The sequence below is a fragment of the Larus michahellis genome, chromosome 2 (assembly GCF_964199755.1).
Source record: "Larus michahellis chromosome 2, bLarMic1.1, whole genome shotgun sequence".
Lineage (NCBI taxonomy): Eukaryota > Metazoa > Chordata > Aves > Charadriiformes > Laridae > Larus > Larus michahellis.
In genome coordinates, this window is record NC_133897.1 from 111965407 (window position 1) to 111990560 (window position 25154).

A 25154-nucleotide genomic window follows, 5' to 3' on the forward strand; every position below is an offset into this window, starting at 1 on the left:
AGTCAAGGTATCTTGCTGGTTAAAGCCAGCAGCCCAACACACAAAGGTAACGTTGCCACGGGTGCACCCTCCCAGCTGGAGGAGGCAGTGGTTTAACTCACCCTTGTTCTGAGAATCAGTGCGCTCCGGAGGGAGCGGCTACAGCCTAACGGTGTAGCGCAGAAATCGGACAGACTCAGGAGACGAGAAGGCTGATGCAATCCTGAGCAGGGAGTTCATCATAACTTTAGAGAGCGTGGAGAATTTTAGAAGAGCTCCAAGTGATAAAAATCAAAAGAACTTTAAGCCTTTTAACTAATCACAAATACTGGATTTCATGCTTCATACTTCTTGTTCATAGCTGAAAAGAGATGCCAGTTGTGGGAAACTGCCCCTGACAAGGACGGATATAAAGGTCAGTCAGGCCAATGAATAAGAGCAGAGAATTGGACCAACAAATCTTAATGTATTTTTGTATTTTCCATCGCCCGCCTTTCTCACAAATTTATTGCAAGATTCAGATGTAAAGGTTAAGAAGCCCTAGAAGACTATCTTAAGGAAAAGGGGGCAGGAGAGCTACCCTAGCGACTGCTACTTAACTACACAATGGCGCTTTTAGGTTAAAATACATTTGAGTGCTACTTTTCTCTTTTCTTAGGGATCTTGCCATTGTGTTATGAGCAGGAGCTTACCTGATGCCTTCACAGACCACGTGCTCTCTGAGCTGGTGCACAAACAGATTTTTTTTCAGATGCGTAAGTGCGGAAGGAACAGCAGGTGGTAGGGCAGCCTCTTCTCGGAAACCACCATCCCTTTCTCGTTCCCGTTAACACGTTGTCAGGGCAGGGCCTGGCCACCCACCTGCCTGGTTTTGGAGCACACAAATCACAAGGCACTACCAGCATGTATCTATATTAAGAAACATTCAGAGAGCGTTAAAGAATCTTGGTTGGCTTGCACTCTTAACAGCGTTGTTTTATTTGCAAACAGTTGCAAGAATTGAATTTTTAAGATGTTTTCTAAAAAAGTCTTGATCTTTGTTTAAAAAAAAAAAGTATCTTGAGATGTTTGTAACATAAGTATTGGTTTAGTCAAAATGACAGCAAAAAAAATCACTATGTCTAACCTATTTGTGAGAATATTTTCATGAGAAATTGCACCTTTATCTGTAATCAGTAAAAGAAGGAAAGAAAAAACAATTCTCACGCCTCTGAATGCTTCTTTGCTCTGGTCTGGTGGTCAAACACTCCCTTGCTGTTGCTTCAGAATCCTTTTTCCTCCTCGAGCTTTTTATCACTGCTTCGCCTTGTTCCAAGCCATGCTAATTTTGATTGAAATTCAATCTATTATCACAGCTGCTTTGATTTTAATTAATATAGCTTTGCAGTTAAATACTGTCTGATCTGTAGCTTCCCAAATGCCACTGGGTGTATATCAGACCGCATGCTGCTTAATACAAACAATTAATAAAAATTCTTCCTACCTGATTTAATTTTCCATGGATACCCAAGCAACACTGCTCGTTGCCCAAATTAGGTTTTACCCTCCCATTTTTTTTTTTAATTTGTTTAAAAGACAGAGAAGTTGACTTCAGTATTTCAAGGTTTTTCTAGTACCTTGTATATTTTACATCTGCACGATAGATTCTGGATCTTGAATAAAGTTGTGTGCCTGTGTCAAACAGCTGCAGCGGACCCTATTTGGGCTTGCTATTTGTATGGCACGCAAGTTACTTAAACACCAAGCCTTTATGCAAAAATACTTGTTACAAGGCAACACACGTACTCCACAACTTGTTTGCAGTACTGACCATCATCTAGAACACCAGGTTGCAGGTGGCAGAGATGTTTAATAGGTTCGCTGCAGTGTGGCTGATGCTCAAAGGTGTTAGAATATCAACACTTGTGGAAAGGCCTAAATGAAGCAGTTAATTTGATCCCAAAGGAACTAAGTACTTAAACAGAGACAGCTAAATAAAGCTTATACAATCACCTTATTTAAACAACAAAAAAAACCCCAAGAATCATCTCCAGCCACAATAAAAAGAAACTAAGAAACTTAAAAAGCTTGTGCCTGTTGGTAATTCCTTTTCCCCACCCGCACACCAACATCCTATGACGGTTGGAAAAGCCTCATGGAGCAACTCCAGTCATATATAACTGTTTACATATAGCTGCACTCGTTGTATAAGCAATATGCAAGCTGTGGTTGAAGAGCTGGCTCTTTGATAGGTACTGGTTAGTACCTTGCAAGTTAGTGTAACAAAAGAAATACATACCTTCGGAGCTGCTTCTTTACAGTCATTACAGGTGCAATCATCTGAGCCATACACAGATGCAGGAGTATTCCCATGCTCATCTAGTAGAAGGACCTACGCTAAGGTAATGCGGAGGCAAGCATTCATCCCCTTCTTCCTGAAGGACAGTCATCACCTCAGGAAAGCTTCAAGAAGGTACAGCTGACTTAAACAGCCATTTCCAGCATGTTGGTTTGCTCAGTTAAATATTCTACTCCCTTTAAAACCCACCATTCTATGTAGCAGCTGTCAGTTCAAAGTATTCTTCTTACCCACATCCACCCACTCTTCTAAAATAACCAAGTTTATGTTCTAAGATGAGTATGTTTAAACTGGAAGACCATTCTTTCTTAACCTATTTTCTGGTATGTCAGCAAAGCCCCAACTCAAACCAAACATGGTCATTAGACCATGCAGAGGCGTCAGTGCACAGAAGGGAGAACTTGGTATCTCCTACAGCTTCATTCTAAGGTCAGATTCTGATTTTACTGGTAAATCTGATATACCCTGCTGGCTTTCAGGCCTAAAGCCCAAACCAGGACCATGATCAGCTTCAACTTCTGACTTCTTAGAAGGTTGGATTCTGACCAAAGAAAATGAATACTCAGTTCCAGATTCAGCAGTGCACAAGAACAAGCAAGTAGTTCTTGTGGTTTACACAGGCCTCTGTGCTCTAAGTTAAGAAGTGCTCTTAAGCATTTACAAGTTCAAGGCCAAAGTTTTCATCCAGCTTGGCAGGTCCAGCTTTCCAAACTCACGTACACCAGTAGTTTACACTCCTGCAACAATTACCAAATCTCTCTGTGCTCACGACTGTCCAGTTACAGGTGATGCATTATATTCACAGAGAATCTGAGAATTCATAACAATGAGGAATGACATCAGAAGAATATTTAGGTCATTATGAATTTTCTAAAAATGCAAAATTTGAATGAACAGTATTTGCAAGCATGAAATATCACCATGATGGGATCTATACGAAGGCAGGCTGCAAATGGTTTAGCCTTCCACTTGCTTACAGAAACTCAAGCTTCTTGTAAAACAATGACAAGACCACAAGCCAAAATAACTCTTTAAGCTCAGACTAATGTGATCTTTTCACTCATGTTATTTAGATCAGCTTCCGGTTGTAGCTTGCGTACCAGTTGTATGCAAGTTGCTTTTTCTTCAGGTAAGTTTCTTTTGATTCATACAATTACAGGCACATCAATCGTTCCCAAACACTTCAAATCGATTCATAGCTCATTTTTTACACCATAAAACGTGGCATCTTTGTGCATTACTACTGTAAAAGCTTATTAATATAAGCAAAGGATTACTTTCCATTTCTAGCATGGTATTTAGTATTAAGAAGCATTGGTGTTAACACAATTCAAACCTTTAAAAAAAACCCCAAACACTGCAGATGTAATTAAGCAATCATCAAGCCCTTCCGGTTCTCCTAATGCCACCAGCAGTTAGTTCATGCTCACATTGTTCTACACACATCTAGGTTTGTGACTAACTCAAATACAACATTTAACTTTTAAATAAGCTGATGTGACTAGGCACTTCCAAGAGATCAAAATTGAACATGTAGCTTAATAATGCAACAAGCATCATTACAAACATTAAACACATGAATTGCTCATCACATAACTAGCGTCTCAGACTAAGCTTATAAAATATACAGATACCAGACTGCCTGCTATCAGGGCAACATTTTAATTCCTTTATATTTCAGAGCACTGTATTCATCCTAAAATCAGTTTAAGACGACTCATCTACCTAGAAAGCTTTAGTTTTAGCATCTCTGCTGCCTTTGGAAGCAGAACGGAAGTTTACAACAGAAGCAGACCAGAAAAGATAGACAAGGCTGCTGTACAGCTTGCAGTCTCCCCTGTTGAAGCTACCACAGCAGCACCGGGAAAAGGCAGCAGAACTAGTCACTTCTGAGCTTTGCTTACATCACCAGGAAGATTTTGAAAAAAAGCCAAGAACCACAGTTGACATGGAAGAGCAGAGTTTTATCTTCATAAGAAAATCTATGCCTGCACATCAAACTCAAGTTCTCAGCTACATTAAGAAGGTGCATCATAAGCTTTCCCATAGCAATGACACTTAACCAAAGAAAAAGGGTTTTTTAAAAAATATTTTATTAGAAAAAAGTTCAACCAAAGTTATTCAATAAACAACTGTACAAAACATATTTCTTTGGTCAATTTGTGAACGTTACCTTAATTTCTTTAGCTACTCACATATGTGAAAGGAATTTTTCTTAAATAAAGAATTTATGTACACAACAAATTAAGCTGCTGTTGCTTGGCAATTACTTTATAATCACCTTCTCAAGCGATGTTTGAGACTGCACACATGACTTACAGAAGAATTGAAAACTGATCAGAAGAGTGCAGGCGGAAGACCGTTGCCAAAAAGTAAGCGCCAAGAACTCGGTATTTTCCACTGTGAAGAAGTATCTGTGGAATTGTTGGTCTGCAACAAAAACAGAATAATTCTTTAGGTTTTAAATAATAATGATGTAATTCTTTCTCTGGCACATGTGTTAAAATAATGCTCAGCGTTTCAAGTGTCAATATCATTGTGGGTTGCTTTAGAGAAGAGTATCGGAAGATCGAACTTGATCAAACCTTTACACAATTTTCTCCCACATGTGTCAAACAGGTTTAGGTTTGTCTTTTCAGGTGGGGAAACTCCCAGTGAGATTTTAATCAAAATGTATCTTTAATTTGGTGTCTATTTGATGACCAAGGGCTAAAATGAACCCAACCCATACATTTTTAACTTTTTAAAAATTCAGCTGAGTAACATTTTTCATGTTCTGGATTGAAGAAAAATGAAAATAATGGATATAAACCACAAAAGTAAGAACTCCAGATCAAATAGCACTTACTTCACTTTTAATTAGCTGTAGCCATTCATTAAGATAGTTAACAAGAGCAAACGCATCAGGGATGTTGTCCCCTTCCGAGCAGAATTTCAGAAGAACTGCCATTTGGATTCCTTTTGAACAACTGCAACAAAAATGAGCAGGCATTTCTATTTCTTTTCTAAATCAATTACATTTATGTATTAAAAGCAAAAACAATCTGCGTATGGCTTATTAAAAAACAAAACCAAATAAAAAGTAAAAATGTAGGCATCTATATAGAGATTTTTTTTTTCCTCTTCAGATTTCCTTGATTGCATTTTCACACTTCATGCTCTTTTTCTTAGTCTTGAATTTGTTCTTTGCTTTGTGAGGCAGAAATCCTGGGTCATGGAAGAGTTACTCAGGGCCTCTTTTACATACTAATTTGCATTTCTGTGCAAACAAAACACCTTGCAGAGATAACACCATTTTACCATAATGAGTGAATATTACTATGCAAAATTTGAAACTTGGACCTGGTTTTGGCACAAATTCTGATGCACATACCTTTTAACAAAAACCCCACACCTAATTGTTTGGTGGCCCTGGAATCTTAACTCATTCTTAGTGCTCAGAATTTATTTTTCTTTACAACTGATGATGGAACTATTTGTAACAGGAGACAGTTTGAGTTAAAGCATCACAGGTACAGAAATTTTACTATTTACAAATTGTGGTTTGCATAAAATCAGATACCAGATTAATAATGATCTTAACTGTAAAGGCTTTATTATTTTTCTCCAGCCCATGCACTTAGATTTTTATCATATTTTAACTTTACGATGCAGAATTCCCTGTTTTCTGGCATATTATATTCTCTGAATCTGCTCTTCGCTATGGGCTTGATCTGGAAGAAGCTCTATTCCTACAAAACCTTTTTCTATGAAAAGAAGGACTCTTCCTATAACACAACGGTTTAAAAGATAATTTTATCCATGTACTAAAAACAGGACTTCTGATATCTTTCTGTGCTTGTCTTTAGACAACTCACCTCTCAGTAAACAATAGTTTTGTGATGCCACCTCCAGGAATATGTAGAACTTTTTCGGTATCATTTATTCCAGGGTAAGATGCTACTTTTTCCATTTCTTTCCAGTTTAGGTCCTGCATAAGGCCTCCAACTGCTTTCTCAAGATCAGGTGTAAGTAGGTAGCGCAGTGGTGTCCTAGGAACAAATCAAGAATACATTCAGTATGACAATAAAAGACACTTCCAATGTTTTTACTTGTGGCAAAAAGAAGCTGCAAGCATTGAGGACCTCACATCTGCAATGAAGAACTGCACTGACATTCCATTCTTCCTCAAATCAAAGCTAAAAAGTAGTCTGTAGCTTCAAAACAGTATAAACTACTCAACTTTCTGCCACAAATAGAATTAAGGTATCCTCTTTTTAGAGGCTCAAGTAACTGGCACGTACCAGATACATAAGGACATGAATAGAACTGCTTATAGTTTGTTAAAATTATTTACAAATAAAATGTGCTTTTTATTCCTTCAGATAGGAGGTGATTAAATTAAAGTTAGTTAGGGCAAACTCGGACTTCACTCTGATGCAGTAAAGTATCTGTGATGCTTATTATTTTTAATAAGCTCACACTACAAGTACCTGCAGACTTCAGTCAAGTCTAAGTAATTTCTGAATGCACTATCCTCCCTCTTTAGTGACTTTGTTATCAGAAAGTTATTCTGTGGTGCTGCGGGAGAGCAGGGTATATGACCACAATTTACGATTAAACCTGCATCAAATAACCATCAGTCCCTCTCATTTCATTCCATGTTAGCTGGCCATTCTGCAACACTGGTAACTATGTCTGGGACATGCATGGACCTAAATCTTCTTTAAGGCCCTACACATTTATACAGCCTGAGGATAACAATTAGTCTTTTGCAAAAATACTGGGTTTTGTTTGTTTTTGTTAAATCACTGATTACAATGCCCTCAATAAGCAAGTAATGCTTGTTTTTTAAAGGTGTAGTATCTAATAAAAATACGTATAGTTTGAACCTTGCAGCTGTCTCACAACAAATAAGAATTGATAACTTCCTATAAAAAAAGAATGACAACTTACTATACTAAAGAAAACCTTCAAAATGCAGAATAATGAAGAAGAGGTAAGAAACTAACCAATACTCTAATTACCAGTTAAAAATCTAATCTGTGACCTCTATGTTAGCAGCTAATCCCTGACTGCTTGCAGCCACAAGGAATTAAGAATGCTGAGGCTCTCTTGCCTGACAGCGCAAATCAAGTGCAATTTACTTACGGCTTAATTTGCTCAGTACTTTCAACAGTAGTAACTAGCGAAGTTCAGAGACTGATCCTGTATAATACTTAATATACTGTTAAAACATTTTATGACTTATATATGCAGCAAAGCAAAAGAGCCCTGCAAGAAGTACTTAGTAGAGGGAAATACATCAGTTTGTCAAAAAGAAACGAAACACTAATTAGGTCTTTTAATGACACAAACATACCCAAGAAGTTGCTCATCATCGCGTTGGTATGCATGGCTGCTAGACAGAACGACGACTCTGGCACATTTACTGCTTTTTACCCAAGAAAGGAGTGTTTGACAGAACGGCCTGTACTTGTTCTTTATGCAAAGATGGAGAAAAAAAGTGAAAAATATATTGTCTCCTTTAAAAAAAGGCCAACAGTCAACAATATCAGGTGTTACATAGAATATTTATCAATGATGTACATTTTTCTTTATATCCATTCAGTCTTCAGCTTCAGAAAATTTTTAAAAAACAGAGGACTGCTCTGGTTGTTTACTTAATCAAAACTACACATATAATGATAAAAATTATCATTAAGACCACGTTAACAACAGCAGTACCACCTGTTTTGTGTGCCATTAACACCAATGGAAAAAGCTTTAGAGTAAGATGGGATGGTAGGATCACACAGTATTTTTCCACACTTTGAACTGATAAAAAAATGCAGCACTTTTTTTTTTTTCTGGTGTGATACTCCGCTTATTTTAAATTACACCCACTGTCCAGTTAATAAGTAATTCCAAATTCTTCATTTTTTTACATAATGAAGGCAGTTTAAATTAATATAGAACACTACGAAATAATTAAGTTGTAGTGACATCAGAAATTAAGCTATTACAATAAAAGACAAACACATGAAGACAGGAAGCATAAAGAAAAAAAAGAAATGGACAAAACCCAGACTGTTTTGTGTTTTCAAGACTGTTAATAACTAAGGACATATTTACACTAAGAATTACCAACATAGGTGCCTTGTTCTGAGGCTTTGAAAAACAAAACAAAACCTCAACCCTCAATGAATACAGAAGTCAGTTTCTATTAGCTAAAATTATATCAACTGCAGAAGGTATTATAGCAGAAAGTAGAAAAATATTTTGCTCTTTCTCAATCGGTTTTTTAGGGTTTTTTTGAAACAAAGTGTTTTATAACATGGCATAGTTCTTCTAGGTTTGCTTATTTAGTCTTAAAATTTACCTACACCACTTAAACTATTTGACAGCAGAACTATTCAAACTGAATAGTGAAGTAAGAACAATCGACGAGCATACATACCTTTATAAAAGGTGATCTGATCTGCAGAACTACAAGTTTCTTTGAAGGTAATGAATACACTACAAGAAGAAATAATTAAGTTTTGTAAGAAGAAAGCAAGAAAGAAGTATCCAGATTTATCCAATTTACAAACCTTGGGACAGTAAACCTTTCACCTGTCAATTCATATGGGAAAGCCTGACAATACCCACAGTGTTAAAGATACATATTTTTGTACATTCTTCACTTGACTTAAATTTCACTCGTCATAAATTCAAAGGATTGAATAAAGAAAAATATATGAAGATCTGCCTCCTGTAATGATTCAGATAATCTCTTTATGCAGCTTTGCAATGATTGACAGATTATTCTGAGATTTCAGTGATTTAAGAGGGGAAAAAAACATGAAATGCAATAATCAACATAGGGAAAGAAACTAAGAATTTGAAGAAAGAAGTGGGAGAAACACCACATAAGTAAAAAGGCAAACGTAGGTGGGAAAGAAGAAGAGAGGATAAATATCCTTCTACACCAGTAATTCAGCAGTTTACTGTAAGTACGTGCACACTTCATCTTGCTTTGGATTAAAACCGCAGTTTTGGCTGCACTGTAATATGGTTGAAATTAATCATTTCTTATTGGTTCCATATGTTAAATTGGTTATCCAAAATAACAAGAGTAAAAGTTTCCTCTGTGAAGCATAAGTACACTCTTATCTGTAAGTTTCTGAAGTCACTACTGACTTTAAACATTGTTCACATAAGCTAAACGTAACAACAACAAAAAAAGGAAACATAACATTCTTGCACCCTACATAGTTTGCAGATATCTTTAGCAGTCAATACCAACCTTCAGCATTTATACTCAGCTCCATTGAGTTTTCTTCTGCTGTTGCATAGGGATTATTTCCAACCATTGGCACCAGGCAATCAGTGTAGAAGTAACCAACTTTAGTCATGCCGAGCGTGGAAATCACTAGATCTATTGCCAGTTGACCGACATTTCCCACCGACACTGCTGGCTGAAGTAACAGAAGTTACTTATTTACAGTGTGTTTTATGGACAATACAATAAGCTCTTCAAATAGTGAAAGTTTAAATTACTTCAATTCTGGTCAAACATGATTTCTAAAAGTGGCTGCTCATTCTCTGGCAAAGGTGACTATTTCTTAACAGTTTACTAATGCACACTTTGATTCCTGTCCTACAAAAACATCCTGGCCACTTCTGTGAAAAATCTTGTCTTACTGTAAATGTAAGCAAAGGCTTGGGAACTTGTCTCCTCCCTCTCTTTTTTTTGGATACAGAATAGATAAAAGTCATTCAAACGACTAATGCCAAGATTGGTAGGCCTCAAGTGACACCTAATGGAAACGTTGATATTACATATTAAACCTGTAAATAGCATGACTCATATACAAAAGCAGATTGTTTTTCATCTTTTAAGGATGAAAATGCTAATGGTCATCTTGGATTAATTTTATAGTAATTACTATGGGTTATCATCAATTAGGGCTGATACTGACCTAATCTGATGGCACAGAAAGAGAAATTCAAGAGTTTGTGTCCTACAGAAACTGATACTGGAAGACAGCGGTAAAACATTTGGTTGCGTCCCTCTAATTTATAAACGAGTCCGTGTCTACGAATTTCTGCTGCCACCAGTTACGCAAACACGCCGAATTTGATGCTCAGAAGCTCACAGCAAAAGAGCACCTAACATCACCTACGGAGCGTCATTACAAACTGGCTGGCATTCAACAGCCTGTTATGCCCAGACAAAGAAACCAGCCGTGATCTATTTCCTGTGGCTCGTCAGCTGATCTGCAATGACTTCCCGTGCAGCCTGCACAGTCATCCCAGGCCGTGCAGCCCTCGATGGAAGGTTACCTTTGAGTAATACAGTAAAGGGACTCACGAACAGGAGGGGGGGGGGTGTGGAAAAAAAAGGTTTGAAGGTTTGCTACTTTGCAGCCTGCACGGGAACTCTTACCCCACAATAGCCAATGTAACCTCAGGTAGGTTACCTTAAATTGATTTCATACCATGCACGAAGATGATGAAAACACTTCCTAAAACAATCCTAATCGGAGGTTAAATTTAGCAAAAATGAAGAATTTTATATTAAAAACATGTATGTATCGCATCTAAATGAAAAAAAACCCAACCCTTTATTTCAGTGCCAACCTACAGATACTACAAGTTTTGTAAGAAGATGTACGGCATTTTAATCTTAGGGTGAAAGCATACCGCTGTGGCTCAGCACGTAACGCTTAGCTCAACAAGAGCAGAAAACGAGGGAGGTAGAAACTGACAGAAACGGAAAAGACTTCCTTATGCTCTGCTGGAAACAGCTGTGGGAGGCACCCCCGCAAATCCCCCTCTTTCACTCGGCAAAACACCCGATACACACACAGGGACAGCAACTGCCTGCCCAGCACCTCTTTACTTTCCTGCAGACAAGTACGCAAGGACGACCCCCGGACAGGGAAGAAAGAGAGACCAAAGCGCCCCGGCTCTCCTGCCCCACAGGAGTCAGGGAGACAACCCCCTTGCCCGCACCCCACAGAGCGGAGCGAATCCATCAGCTCCCGCGCCCTGAGAAGCGGCGCGGCCCACTCAGGGGCGCCCCGTTGGGGGCAGCCGCCCCCTCAAGCCCACGGAAGGCGGGGTGGAAGCAGAGGAGGGCGACCTACCATCAGCAGAGTGAAGCCTTTAAAGTCGGAGCTGGCGGAGCCCCCGCCGCGCTCGCAAGGAACAAACATACCGGCCGGGGGAGGAAGGCAGCAATCAGGCCGCTGCACCCTTCTCTCTTCTCCTCAGCGGGGCGGGGAGTAACGGCGGTAACCGCCCGCCTCGCGCTGCGCCAGGCAGTTGGGGCCGTTGCCCGCGCCCGTTGGAACGGCGGTTGGGGGCGGGGCCTCGCCCGCTCCTCCCGCGGCGGGAAGCGCGGCCGGGGCTGCACTCTCCTCCTGCCCTGCCGCCATGTCGCTGCCGCCGGAGAAAGCTTCCGAGCTGAAGCAGATCATCCACCAGCAGCTGGTCAAGGTGGGGGCAAGCTCCGCGGCGGAGCGGCTTCTCCTGCCGGGGGGGAAGCCCCGGGGGAGGAGTTGTGGGGTGGGGGGGCCGGTGTCGGCCGAAGCGGGGGAGGTGCGGGGGCGAGGCCCGAGGCTCTGAGCATCCTGAGGACTTTTTTTTATTGTTGTGGTGTTTTGTTTGTTGTTGTGGTGTTTTGTTTGTTGTTGGTTTTTTCCTTTGTTTTTTTGAGTGAGGTTCTTGGGATAGGTCTTGGACTGACGGGGAAATAAATAAGAATGCTTTAACTCATATATCGCAAAGTATTTCACAGTTAAGGCTGGGGCCGTAACGTTGTTCCTGTGTGCGAAACAGCTTCACAAACCCGTGCATGCAGCTGACATGAAGGACAGAAATTCTCTGACTTACCTTTAAGCATAGGGGAAGCTTCCAAGGGAGACTTCCTACTTTTGTGCCTTCCCTACGCATATATAAAGGTGTACTTTTTCCCTTAAAAAATAAGAAACTATTCTCCCAAGTTTGAATTTTGAGGGAGTCAAGAAATTAAAACAGTGACTGTTTTATAATTCATGGATTTGCAGACCTTTTTGTAAGGAGGGAAGTTCAAGGCAGGGGATGCTGTCAAGAGCAGTGAAAATGCTCAGGTTTGGTATGCTCATGAGTTTTTTTAACTGTTAGAGCTGCTTTGGTTAGTGGCTTGCTTGATTAGTTCTGAAAGGATTAGTGTTTTGATGTAGTTATTTCTGTGTTTCTAGGAGAATACCTTTAATCTTATAGATTGACTGTTTAATCATAGTTAATACCATTTAAAGAGCTTGTATTTGTAGCATATAGTGAATTTTCTTTCAGATGGATGTTCATGGCAGGATAAGAGAAGTTCTTGCAGAGACTATACGTGACGAGTTAGCACCTGAGCATCAGCAGTTATCCACAGAAGATCTGATAAAAGCCTTAAGACAACGAGGAATCGTTGACGACGTTATGAAGGAACTTAAATTTGTAACTGTAAGTAGCTTTTGAAAAGTGAAAATATTTTTGCTTATTCCTTTTACTGACTTGGTGTTTTGGCAAAGTGAAAATGCACTACTTCTAAAGGTTTGTAATGGCTTTAGTGATTTGTGACATATTAGGAGCAGAACAGCTTCCTGCACTTATTAAAATTGGTTTAATGATAATACTACATTGAAAGTATTTGTTCAATTTCATTGCATCTCAAGTACTAGAAGGGAGCATACCTGAGGAATGGCATTCACTTGAAATGGAGGATTCTTTAATTTTTAGAAAACTATGGGAAGAGCACTGTTTCATCCCTTGACACTTTAAAAAGTCTTAATTGTAATTCTAGGATGTGAATGAAAAGGAGGGGACTTCAGCTCCAAAACCATCAACACATTTTGTTGACAGAGAACCACCAGTTCTGAAAAAAAGTATGTTGCTTATTTATTTTAATATTTGGATTGTAGTTTTGAGAGAAATTTGAAGCTTGTAATTATTGAACTCTGAATTAGTGATCCAGTATGAACTGGAATCATTCATAGCCTTCAAAATGTGGAGAAAGAGATGTTTTTCCTGCTTACCTAGAGGAAGCAAATTTGTGTAAGCAGCAGAAATTAGTGTCACATAAAATTTGACTGTTTTTTTAGAATTTTATTTATTTTACATTAAGATCTCTTCCATATGTTTTACAATCACTTTCTCCTAAGTAATTGTTTCAAAAAAGTTTCTCCTGTTAGTTAATTGATATTTAACGTGCTTCCTAAGATCTGTTTGTGGTCTCTTCATTTTTATTACTACGCTTTACAGCTAACATTGACCCAACACGGAGGTATCTTTACCTTCAGGTTTTGGGTGGAAAAGCTTTTCTGGAACATCTTCAGGAACCGGAGCCTCTGCCTGGCCAAATCTGTTCTACCTTCACTCTGTGTTTACATTTTCGAAATCAGCGCTTCCGTTCTAAACCTGTCCCCTGTGCCTGTGAGCCAGATTTTCATGATGGATTTTTACTTGAAGTACACAAGGATAGCCGAGGTAAGGAATACTGTGCGTTTAAAGCTGTTGCCATCGGGGGTTTTTCCTGACTGCGGAGTTATTGTGAAATACGTTTGATAATAGTTAGTGGCTTTCTTTCCTATTTTTTGTCATGTTTTCCTAAGGAAACTGATTACTGTATTAGGTTATGCTACTTGTAAATCTTTCTCTACTCTTCGACTCTAAAATAACTTTTGAATTTGACCAACTATATCCATAACTGACAGTGAGATGATAGTCTAAGAGATGGTAAGAGATACTAAGGTGGCTGTGATTTTCGTGAACTTTGTGCTGACGAGTGAAGAAGGGAATGTAGACTGTTGTCACATGGAAGGAAGAACTTCAGTGTGAGTTTGGTTTGTCTACTGGTTGGCAAACACCTGCAGAAGAGTCAGTCATCCACAGCCTGTATTACCCTTCTTCTGCTGATAGCCAGGGAACATGGTAGGAGCTAAACATATTATGAAAAGATTATGGATATTGTCTGAATCCTGTAGAAATCGAGGGTAGTTTATGGATTATCAGGGTACAGAGAGAAACCCAGAGTTATTGCAGTTGGACTTGGGGAAGGGAGCAAATATACCACAAATTCAATGAAAACCAGACTTTGTTAGTTCTGCTGCTCATGGAGTGGTTTTATATCACAGGGTCAAGTTTAACTATAGTGAAAGTTGTTTTCTGAATACTAATGTATAGTAAATCGACCTGACACATTCCAACTTATTAAAAGAATATTTTTCAATTGTTTTTACCTAATGGTGCTTTAATATTCTTTATTTTCTTAAATGCTAATTCCATTTTCTTTTTTGTGTAGTTGAACCAGTTACATTGGAATATTCAACTATAGAAATCTTTTTAATCTCCTCTGTAAATTAACTGTAATCTTTCTCTATCTGTGTCCTAAACTGAGTTTGATTTTAAGATGGGATCATTGCTTACGCTTCTGGATATGAGATTTTTCTTAAAATGCAATGTATGCAATGAATGTAAATGCATACTTTTTTTGATTTTTGAGGAGGACTTGGGATGATAATATTCTTGCTGTTTTATCTTGGTTTAATAATGGCAGGTGATGGAAGTAAAATGGTGGACGCAACTACTATGTTATCTATATGTGATCCAGTGCATATAGTTCTGATCAAAACAGACACATTTGGTGAGACAACACTAGTAGCATCCTATTTCTTGGAGTGGCGATCTGTCTTGGCTGCAGAGAATGGCGTAACAAATATTGCTGTTGAACTCCTGGGTGTAGGTAAGAATAAATAACAAGGCTGTAATGATGACTTAAAATATTGGGTACTGAGCTTGCTTATAAGCTTAAAGCAGTATTTATGATGTAGTTTAATTTTAGTTCAATTCATATATTACTATGAAGTGTCCTTAGAAAATGTTTAGGAGGCTAATGATCAGATTTTGCTGTTACCAAAATACTACAAATGTATATTCCAGATCCTCTGTAATAATGGTCTCCATGTCTGGGAACTCTCACTGCTGATTTACTGAAAAATCTGGATAAATTATCAAAAACAAACAGAACAAAAGTCTACCAATTAATCTCCAGGAATATATCAGACCCATGCACTGAAGAGTAAGATCTAGTTTGTGTCCCTTTCATAGCAAATTAGCAGCTGCTGGAGAAAATGATCTCTGGTGTGCTGCCGTTTATTCCAGTAGCCGAAAGCATGTTTTCTGACAGAAGGGCTGAACAGCTTTGCCTAGATGCTTAGCCGTTAGTATACGTGTGTATTTTTGTGTATCGCTTGTCCCCACTCCGCTGTTTAGGAGTTCCAACCAAAGTTTTTAGGACATTATGATTTAGAGGGTAAAAATTAGATCTACGACTCAATCTATCATGACTTCTGGCGCTAGCCATCCTAGAGTTTGGTCTGCCAGCACCTGATGAGTCATTTGAGTATTCTTTATCACAGTTTCTCTACCTTTTAGGTAGGTGAGCAGTTCTTGACAGTTTCAAAAAAGATTAAATTATACTTTAAAAATATTTTGAAGATTGGATATACTATGTAAGTTATTCCTGATTGTTATCACTGTTGCCTGCTTTTTTTTTTTTGTGTGTGTGTGCAGTGTTTTATCCGGTGAACACAAATCTAGTAAGCTTATTTGCTAATATGTTTGTTAGCTTAATTTCCTTCTGGAAATGCTGACTATTGAAAAAACTTCAGTAAACAATATGGGTTTGGGTAGTTTCTCAAATGGAGAGCTTTTTATTTATAATGACTTGGAAGTGCATAACAAATAAGTTGAGTTTAATACTCAAATGGGTGATGGGAGGAGTTAAATGTAATTATCATTAGCTATTTTCCAAGTAATAAAGTATCAATCAAGTAAATCCAATCCTTTTTCTCCTCTTCTGAAGTCTTGTCATTGTGCAAAATGCATCAAGAACATCAAAGCATGCTGCCATCTCAGATAAATAGACAAACTGCTGTGTGAGGCTTCTGTTGCTTGCATTGCTTATAATCAAGTCTCTCTGTTGCTTTGTAATGCTTCTCGCTTCTTTATCTAATTCTAAAGTTTCAGCAGTATGCAACAACGTTCGGTTTGTGGGGTTTCGTGGTTTGTTTGTTTATTGGGTTTGGCTTTAAGTTGATTATTTGTATGGCACTCTGTGTCCATTATAATAAACTGTATCTTGAGGAAGATGAGCTTCACTTATTTCCAACTACTTATATTTGAGCTACCTGCGTAGTCAGTAGGAATAGGCACTTTGACAGTGTGTGACTCTCCTACTCTGTTTTAGATGTCTATTCTAAATGTTTTTAAATGCCATTCATCTCATGTCCCTGTACTGGCTGCAAAGAGGGCCTTGGATAATTAACTGATCTAGATGTCTATATTTTTGGCTAGATTATGCTTTTTTACAGCCTCATTTGAGTTTAAAGTGTAAATAAGATGCTTATTTTGCAGATATTTAAAGAAGTTTAGTTATTTTTTGTGATTATGTAGCTAAAATACTGATTTTAATTATTTGCTCCTGCTTGGCTGAAGTGTCCTAAGTAAAATGAAATTGAGAGAACTGATCAAAATCTATTTTGGTTCAAAGGTACAGAATCAAAGGTTTCTGTTGGCGTTTTAAACATCAGACTGGAAATGTATCCACAGCTTAATAAGACGCTGTCTCCAGAAGTAACTAATACTCAAGTAAGTCATTTCAGGGAGGGCTGACTTATTCTTTTATTGGGGGGGAAGTTCAGTATAGAATTACTTATGTAGATGTTGGGGGCTGTAGGTTTTTGAATTGAATGTTCAAACCTTTTTTTTTTCTCCCATTAAATTTAAATATGATTACCTTTCTAAAATTACTTTGGTTATACTGAACATTACTTTATCTGAAATATCACTTTGGTGGTTTTTCTACTTACTTGTATCAAAACTTTAGGAAGAAAAATAAGACAGGTGCAATATACCTAATTTTCTCCAGGCAGTGTAAGTTTTCTTGCTCTTTCTCTCTCGTTTGAAATAATAACTTCAAGTCAGCTATTCTGCCTGGAAAGACAGTAAATATTGTCCTGAGAGTGCATGCAGATATTCTACACATCAAAAGCTGAGCAATCCTTCTGTGCAGAAATGCATCGCTTAAGATGAACACTACTTCAGTCAATCTTGATATATGAACCTATAAATAAGAAATGTAGCTTGAGGTTTTTGTTCATTGGCTTTTCATTTAAAAATACTGTTCTTCAGCATTTGAGTGTCACACTTTAAATATTTAGCTTTATTTTATGTAGACCCAATTTGGCATTCATGTACTTACTGATTATGTGGGTTTTTTCCTGTTTGGAATTAATATGTGTGTGATTGGTTATATTTTTCTTACCTGCAGTTTGCTTTGGAACGTCAGAAAACAGCAGAAAAAGAACGGTTATTTCTTGTATATGCTAAACAGTGGTGGAGAGAGTACCTACAGATAAGGCCTACACACAACGTAAGGCTAGTAAAGATTTTTGCACAGGTTTGTAAATTTTACAAGTAGACCAATCCTTTCTTTAAGTTATCTCTTTATTTTTAGATATATTTTGAAGTTTATGTGTAGATTTATAATATGGCTACATTCAGGTCAGGGCTACATGTGGTGTATCATGCAAAAAATGAAATTTGTAAGGATCGAACTTCTATATCTCTATTGAAACTCAATAGCATGATGCAGAAAGAAGGGTTCCTCCAACCTCTTCCCATGCACAAAGTGATAAAAAAAGCCTGTTTAGTCTTTTCCTTGAAGAGTTAGTAATTTCCTTGAATGAATATACATTACAAGTGGCCTTAATGGACTTGTGTCTAATTCTAGAAAGATTTTTTTGTCTTAGTATTTTTCAGTGATGTTTTTTTCAGGGAGAATAAATTTTGTAGCAAAAAAGACAGTTTAGGTTAAGACGAATCTTTCATTACATTTGCGTGTCTGGCAAATAACTGTATTTTATATGTTCAGGATGAAAATGGAGTAAACCGTCCAGTATGTTCATATATCAGACCACTTCGAGCAGGCCGGTTACTAGACACTCCTAGACAAGCAGCGCGATTTGTCAGTGTCCTGGGTTATGAAAGAGCTCCTGTCATTGGAGGAGGTGGTGGCAAACAAGAACAGTGGTGCACCCTTCTTGCTTTTTTATCTAGAAACAAGGTATGTGAAATGGTCTTTGTGTGACACAGTAGAGTTGGCGTCCTGTTCTAACTGAAGTCAGTAATTTAAAGCAGGCTGCAAAACATGGATTAAATAAAGTTTGGAGAATTCTGTTACAATATTGTTTAAGGCCTTTTTAAAGAGAAACAGTTGTTAAGTAGACAAGAAGGCTTTGTAGCAGACTTTGTAGCAGACTTTCTTTACTGCTACTGTTGGGGTCCATTTATCAATACATCTGTTTGACAATGAGCTTGCTTTTCTTCATTTGCTTTTCTAAGATCCCATATAATTATTCAGTGAATCCCTGCTAATGTGCAGGCCACTAATTTAAATTTGAGATGAATCCAGGAAGAGTTGGAAAAGTCTCTTTTGAAAACCTGATTTTTTTTTTTTTTAGATGGGCTAAAATATACTCATAGCCTTTGCATTTATTTTTTGCAAGATAGGGACTTTCACAAAAAGTTTCAGCCTAGTTCTTAGTGATCTGACACTTGTATATGTCTATAATAAATTGAAACAAATTGTAACTCATTCTGGATTATAGTTTTTCTGTTATATGAATAGATGTAATAGTGATCCTTTTTAATACCTCTTTGGAGTGCTCGATGCTTTTCATTGCCACTGAGATACTTCTGCATTCAAAAACAATCTCACTGAGGTGTTTGTATTGAAAAGATCTGTCCTTCTTGGCAGCAGGATCTGTATCCCAATTTTTAGACCTGTCTCAAAGAACACACAGAACAGACGTTAGCTGTTGTCTCTGAATATCACATCATGCACCAGTACCATATAAAGGCACCACTGGCTACCCACTGGCTTTCAGGTGGAGGGGGTGATCATGACTTTGAGTTTGAAGACCGTTGTGTTTTGAGGCACAAAGAAAGGGTTTTGTCCAAGGCAGAACTGGAAAACTGTGTAGAAAATAGCTGAATTTAGCTCCTGAGACACCAGCTGGACCGTTATTAATTGTGGAAAGTGGTGTGGCATTGTTAAATGAACACAGGTTCAACAGAAACTTGTTTAAACCTACTTCTCTGGATATTTCCCATTGTGGTAAAGGAAGATTGTGTTACCTGAGTGATGAACTGATACATCCAAGAACACTGAATTTTACATTTTCAACATTCTGAGTAGTATTTGTCTAAAGAGCTGTACTGTTCTACTTCTGAATGATGTGCTTTGTATTTTGAAGGCTTCATTGCATGAGGAATTTTTTTTTCTTACTTTACAACTAACATTTGTAAAGAACGTAAGATAAAAAGAATATTACACATCACATTCAGAAATTGATTTCTGTGAATTACCAGTGGTAGCAATAAACTGGTGAAGGAAACTTCTTTTTTTTCCTGATTGAAAGGAAATGCAACTACCCATGACTTTCAGTTGTTGCACAGTTAGATCTGTGGGGGCATTTGTTTTACCTTTGTTTAATTTCTGAACTTTGACAGCACATTCAAGACAGTAAAATTAAAATAGAATTACATTTTATTAAGTGATTAAGTTCTCTAACTATGTGAAAATACTGTGTAATTTCTAACACTACCTCAGGTATTCATCTTATGTACATTTTGGCTTTTAATTAGAATGTTAGTTTTGTCTCTATGAGTCAATAGATTCTGGTTTTGGTTTACTTGAAGGTATCTTTATAATCAGACAGTATATTTGAATAAAAAATATAAATAGTCTATCATTAGAAGAGACTACTATATTTAAACGTTTTTTTCTGTTAGAGAAAACTAAAACTTGTCAAGTTTAAACCTTAAAATCCTGACTTCTGATATGTGCTTTAGGTAAACAGGATGGAAACAACTTGTTAAATCATGATTAGAGAAATACCATTTTCTTTCTTTAACATTTTATCCATGCCTGATACTGAAACCAGCTTACTAATATTTACTACCTAGGGTGACTGTGAAGATCATGCTAACCTTCTGTGCAGTCTTCTTCTTGGGTTTGGGTTGGAAGCCTTTGTGTGTGCTGGAACAAAAGCAAAAGGAGTCCCCCACACTTGGGTAATGACTTGTGGCACTGATGGAACAATTACTTTTTGGGAGAGCTTAACAGGACATAGGTGAGTAAAAGGAATATAAGAAAACTGAGCAATGTATATTGAGGTTTGCGTGGGCTGTTTTTGTGGTTGCTTTTTTTTTTTTTTATCTTTACACCCTGTCATGTAATCAAAGGCTTATGTCTTTGAATCTTTTTTCCGTGTACTACTGCTGTTTGGAAAATAACTGGTTCAGTGTAAGGTGAAATATTTCAACAGTTTGTGATACAGTTTTCAGTGGCTTTAACACAGTATAGCAACTGTTTCATGTCTTATGGCAGCTGATTGCCATTGACGCTATCACTGTCATCATTTCTAAAGAAGGAGATGAAATCTGACATGATTGTTTAACCATAGCCGGCAACTAAGCACCACGCAGCTGGTCGCTCACTTGCCCCTGGTGGGATGGGGGAGAGAATGGGAAGGGTAAAAGTGGAAAAACTTGTGGGTTGAGATAAGGACAGTTTAATAAGTAAAGCAAAAGCCGTGCACGCAAGCAAAGCAAAATAAGGAATTGATTCACTGCTTCCCATTGAGGCAGGTGTTCAGCCATCTTCAGGAAAGCAGGGCTCCATCACACGTAACGGTTACTTGGGAAGACAAAATGCCATCACTCTGAATATCATCCCCTTCCTTCTTCTTTCCCCAGCTTTATATACTGAGCACGACATCACATGGTATGGGATATCCCTTTGGTCAGTTGGGGTCAGCTGTCCTGGCTGTGTCTCCTCCCAACTTCTTGTGCACCCCCAGCCTACTTACTGGTGGGGCGGCATGAGGAGCAGAAAAGGCCTTAGCTCCGTGTAAGCACTGCTAAGCAATAACTAAAACATCAGTGTGTTATCAACATTGTTCCCAGCACGAATCCAAAAGATAGCCCCATACTAGCTACTATGAAAAAAATTAACTCTACCCCAGCCAAAACCAGCACAGAAATCCATATTTTTTTTCCTTATTTCATCTGTGAAATCAGTGTTATGTTACTTTTTCCCCTGCAGAAACCTCTGAAAGTTGTCTGAGATTTTCTCTCAATTGAGTCATTTTAGAAGGGTGTATGTAGCTGTTCTGTATGCCAGAGCTTCTGGAACCTGTTTGTTAAAAATTCTTTCCCTTCTTACTCTGCATGTCCTATTGCTCAAGTGCATGGAATAGTACTCAGTCCCAATTTTTATATAAAAATTTAAAAAATGCTTCAAACTTCAATGAAAAGAACTTCCTCTTTACTGATGATGTTCCCATTATACTTCCTAGTGTTATTTGACGCGTTACTTTTGGAAACATAACTTTTGTAATACATAGCTTCAAGTTGCATTGGTAGTAGCACAGTGGGACTATGTATTTGAATATAAGACTTATGGCTTTGTGAAAAATGCTGATTAATATCCAGTGTTGAAAATAAGCAATTGTTTTGCCACTTTTTTTGTATCCTGTGATTAGCATTTGAAGATGTATTTCTCCAAATGGGATGAATAGTCGGGGAACTGTATGGGTATGTTGCTGTAGTTGCAAAATTTAATTGCTGTTGAATATCTGCTTGATCAATCAGGTTATTTTTCTAGATTCAAAGAAAAAAGTGGTGTATTATTTCATTGTAGGTTATGCTTCCAAAATGTGTATAATTATTTTTCTGTAGATAAATGAATGCCATTTTGGGGGGAAAAAAAATGTTGACAAACTTGGCTTATATTTTTAAAGGGAGAAATGGCTTATACCTGTTCCCATCTAAGTATTTTTACCTTGCCTTCAAATACACTGTTTTAGTAAGAAGTTGAATGTTTTTGATTAGGTACATCCACAGACCTATCAACCCTGATGACCCTCCACTGGTTGAACAACCCAAGCCACTGTATCCTTATCGCACGATTGGTTGTATCTTCAACCATCAAAAATTCTTTGGAAATTGTCAGCCCTCTGACGCTGTGGAGGTCTGTGTGTTTGACCTGCACGATGAATCTAAATGGAAACCCATGAGCGGCGAAGCAATAAAATCTGTATGTTCCCCTGGAACAACATCTTCAGTTCCCCCTTTTCCTCCTCTGTGTGCTTCCACACTAGATGCTGCGGTAGCAAGCAACGAGATAGAAGTGCAGCTGAGAGTACTGGTCTCTGAACACAGAAAGGTAATGCTGTTTAAAAATTGTCATTGATCTGTTGTGGTAATAAAGGTGCACGTTTTCACTGTATACTTGTTTTGGATAGCCATTTGTTAGTTCACATACTCATATTTTTGCAATGTGTTTTCCATCAGCTTTTGCAGAAATGTGATATGTGAAAACTGAAATAACTGAAAAATTCTTCGGAAAGACTGTACTGAGTTAGTTTAGACATCATACTTACTAATTGCAGCAGTGATTCTGTATCCACATGCATGGGCTGTTCCCTCCGCTCTGCCTTTGCCTCTCATTCTAGGTCTGTGATCTTCACATTTCTGGCACCTGCAGACTACCTATGAGTGGTCTGTAAAAGAGCTGGGAAGATCAGATCTGGTTGTTAGTGGGCTTTGCCCATCACAAATGGTTTTGGTCTCTAGATAAAAGCAGGCTTTTGCCTTTTGTGATCTCACTCTGCGTGCTTTACAAAATTAGAAGGTATTTCTAGAAGTTCGTTTCATCCTTAACCAGGAATTTTACAAGACGTAATGTGCCAGAAATGATTCTTCCTGTGATGGATGTGAAGGAGATGATCTTTTAAATCCCTATTAGCTTATGTCTGTTTTTAATGGGGTTTTTTGGTTGTTTTTGTTTTTATCTCACCACATGATATTCAGCCTTTGGGGTGGCAAGTATTTCTTAGAGCACGAATCTGATGCAGTCTTGAATACATATGAGGTAGTAGTCTAACTTCATTTCTTGGTAAATGTTTGATATTTTGTTGCTGGTGTTTTGATTCTTGCGGTTGGTGTACGAATCAATATTCAAATCTTCATGGGTTCACTTCCATTAACTACAAATTAAAGATTTGTCATGGATTTATTTGAATCTATGCAGTATGCAAGCTTATTAGTATCCTGATGTTCACTCTGCATGGTTGTCATCATTCTGTGACTTGCCTCACAGGATCTTGGCCTTTCTACTGTTTGGGATGACCATCTGTCCTATCTGTTGTCACCAGCACTAGCAGCCTATGAGCTTGAACGTACAACAAGCATTTCTGCAGGAAATGAAGAGTTTCAAGATGCTGTAAGAAGAGCGGTACCTGATGGTCACACGTTTAAGGGGTTTCCTATCCATTTTGTATACAGAAATGCCAGGAGAGCATTTGCCACATGTCTTCGGTAAGTTTAAAAGTAAAGAGATGTATTTTAAAACCATACAGTAGTACTTAATTATGAATTGAAACTCTTTTTTTTTTTTAATAATGGCATTTAAAGGAAATTAATTTCCTTAAATTATAAGCAGAAGAAGAGTTGTGTACTATATGTAATGGGTCATGGGGTACAGAGCTTTTATGTTACATTGGTGAGTTCCGTGATGATAGGCTTCTCATGGGTTAAATTAAAGAATGAGGAGTTAATTTAATTTATCTGCACTTGTTAAAAATTATCAGTGGTGGTTTTCTTTTCCTCCAAGGCAACAGCCCCTGCTCTATAGAACAATATTATTATTTGTAATGACAGACTCATGACACATAGGTATTTGAGTGTTAGACATGATTGAAAAAATTGCACATATGTAATTGAAAATTCTAACAATAGCTTAGTAATATCTGTTACTCTTGTTTTTCTTTTTGTCAAATAGGTCTCCTTTTTGTGAAGAAGTAGTCTGTTGCAGGGGAGACCAAGTGCGACTTGCTGTTCGTGTACGAGTGTTTACATACCCTGAATCTGCATGTGCTGTTTGGATCATGTTTGCTTGTAAATACCGCTCTGTCCTTTGAAAAAAACCAAAAATCATTCAGACCTTTTTAGATCTGCAAAATAATGTATGTGGGCATAAAATTATGCATTTAAAAACTAATATTGCATTTTACATAAATGCCGCTGATTTTGAATACCACAGTGTGTGTATTGAAGAGATTTGTGTACACAGTAATGATTGTATTTATAAAGAGAATTTATTCTTATTTTTAATAAAAATTACTTTTAATACTTACAGGAATGTGAGTCAAGTTACTAAAATGTGTGCATAAAACACTAGCTTCTCTTCTGGTGTTGGAATTTGTTTAGGAAAAGGTGTGTTTTACCTCTCCAGGGTGAGAGAGTCTGCTCTACCTGTCCTCTGTGTAGTGTCCAGAGTGACGAGATCCAGAAATACTGACATTTAAGCGTGTGTCCTTTCCACAACAAAATTTATTTCTGCCTCTTTTGGATCTAGCAATCGCTTCTACGTTTAGCTTCTAAGAACAGTTCAGTCAGGTATAGGTAATCTTGTTATTAGATGAATTTAATAATTCATGGATTTGTTTGTTTTTTTTTTTTTTTAATGTTTAAAATTAAGACATGGATACCTGAGCATGTGACTAGCTGTGCTGGGTTAGATAAAGTGGTTTAACCCGATGCCTTTTTCCTGACATTAGCTTAGGAAGTTTCCGAGGTAGAAGTTGTAACCAGGCCATTTTCTTTAACAACCATTCATGATTTTGTCCAATTCTAACACTCGAATCCATACTCAATTATCCATATATGGTTTCGTTTGTCTTAAACGTGTTGATAATGATTTTGCCGAGTGTCTTTTAGTCTTCATGCTTTGAGA

The 25154-nt window shown here is 37.7% G+C and overlaps 2 protein-coding genes across 3 annotated transcripts; one reads left to right on the top strand and one right to left on the bottom strand.

The window, feature by feature from the left end:
• Nucleotides 1–4390: 4390 nt before the first annotated feature.
• PSMG2 (proteasome assembly chaperone 2) lies at nucleotides 4391–11603 on the bottom strand. Its single transcript, XM_074576588.1, has 7 exons — nucleotides 11410–11603; nucleotides 9564–9735; nucleotides 8736–8794; nucleotides 7659–7777; nucleotides 6175–6348; nucleotides 5166–5286; nucleotides 4391–4747 (listed from the first exon to the last, which is right to left on the bottom strand). Exons 1-7 carry the CDS (start codon nucleotides 11476–11478, stop codon nucleotides 4655–4657), a joined length of 807 nt encoding a protein of 268 aa, XP_074432689.1. The 5' UTR covers nucleotides 11479–11603; the 3' UTR covers nucleotides 4391–4654.
• Nucleotides 11594–24478, top strand: CEP76 (centrosomal protein 76). Of its 2 annotated transcripts, XM_074576585.1 has the most exons (12): nucleotides 11594–11761; nucleotides 12599–12754; nucleotides 13095–13176; nucleotides 13553–13777; nucleotides 14847–15032; nucleotides 16842–16939; nucleotides 17622–17750; nucleotides 18225–18416; nucleotides 20321–20487; nucleotides 22250–22583; nucleotides 23520–23737; nucleotides 24201–24478. In XM_074576585.1, exons 1-12 carry the CDS (start codon nucleotides 11699–11701, stop codon nucleotides 24337–24339), a joined length of 1989 nt encoding a protein of 662 aa, XP_074432686.1. In that variant the 5' UTR covers nucleotides 11594–11698; the 3' UTR covers nucleotides 24340–24478. The 2 variants fall into 2 exon arrangements, with proteins under 2 accessions (XP_074432686.1, XP_074432687.1); XM_074576586.1 differs by lacking the exon at nucleotides 24201–24478 and having other exon boundaries at nucleotides 23575–23711.
• The last annotated feature ends 676 nt before the right edge of the window (nucleotides 24479–25154 follow it).

Bases quoted from the DNA above. Each gene is read 5' to 3' on its own strand.
- PSMG2 (XM_074576588.1), bottom strand. From the start codon at position 11,478: ATGTTTGTTCCTTGCGAGCGCGGCGGGGGCTCCGCCAGCTCCGACTTT. The intron at 8,795-9,563 runs GTTGGTATTGAC...TTCTTCTTGTAG, and splicing joins GCTGAGTATAAATGCTGAAG to TGTATTCATTACCTTCAAAG. The intron at 5,287-6,174 runs GTGAGTTGTCTA...TTTTTGTTGCAG, and splicing joins AAACTATTGTTTACTGAGAG to TTGTTCAAAAGGAATCCAAA.
- CEP76 (XM_074576585.1), top strand. From the start codon at position 11,699: ATGTCGCTGCCGCCGGAGAAAGCTTCCGAGCTGAAGCAGATCATCCAC. The intron at 13,778-14,846 runs GTAAGGAATACT...TAATAATGGCAG, and splicing joins AGTACACAAGGATAGCCGAG to GTGATGGAAGTAAAATGGTG. The intron at 23,738-24,200 runs GTAAGTTTAAAA...TTTGTCAAATAG, and splicing joins GCATTTGCCACATGTCTTCG to GTCTCCTTTTTGTGAAGAAG.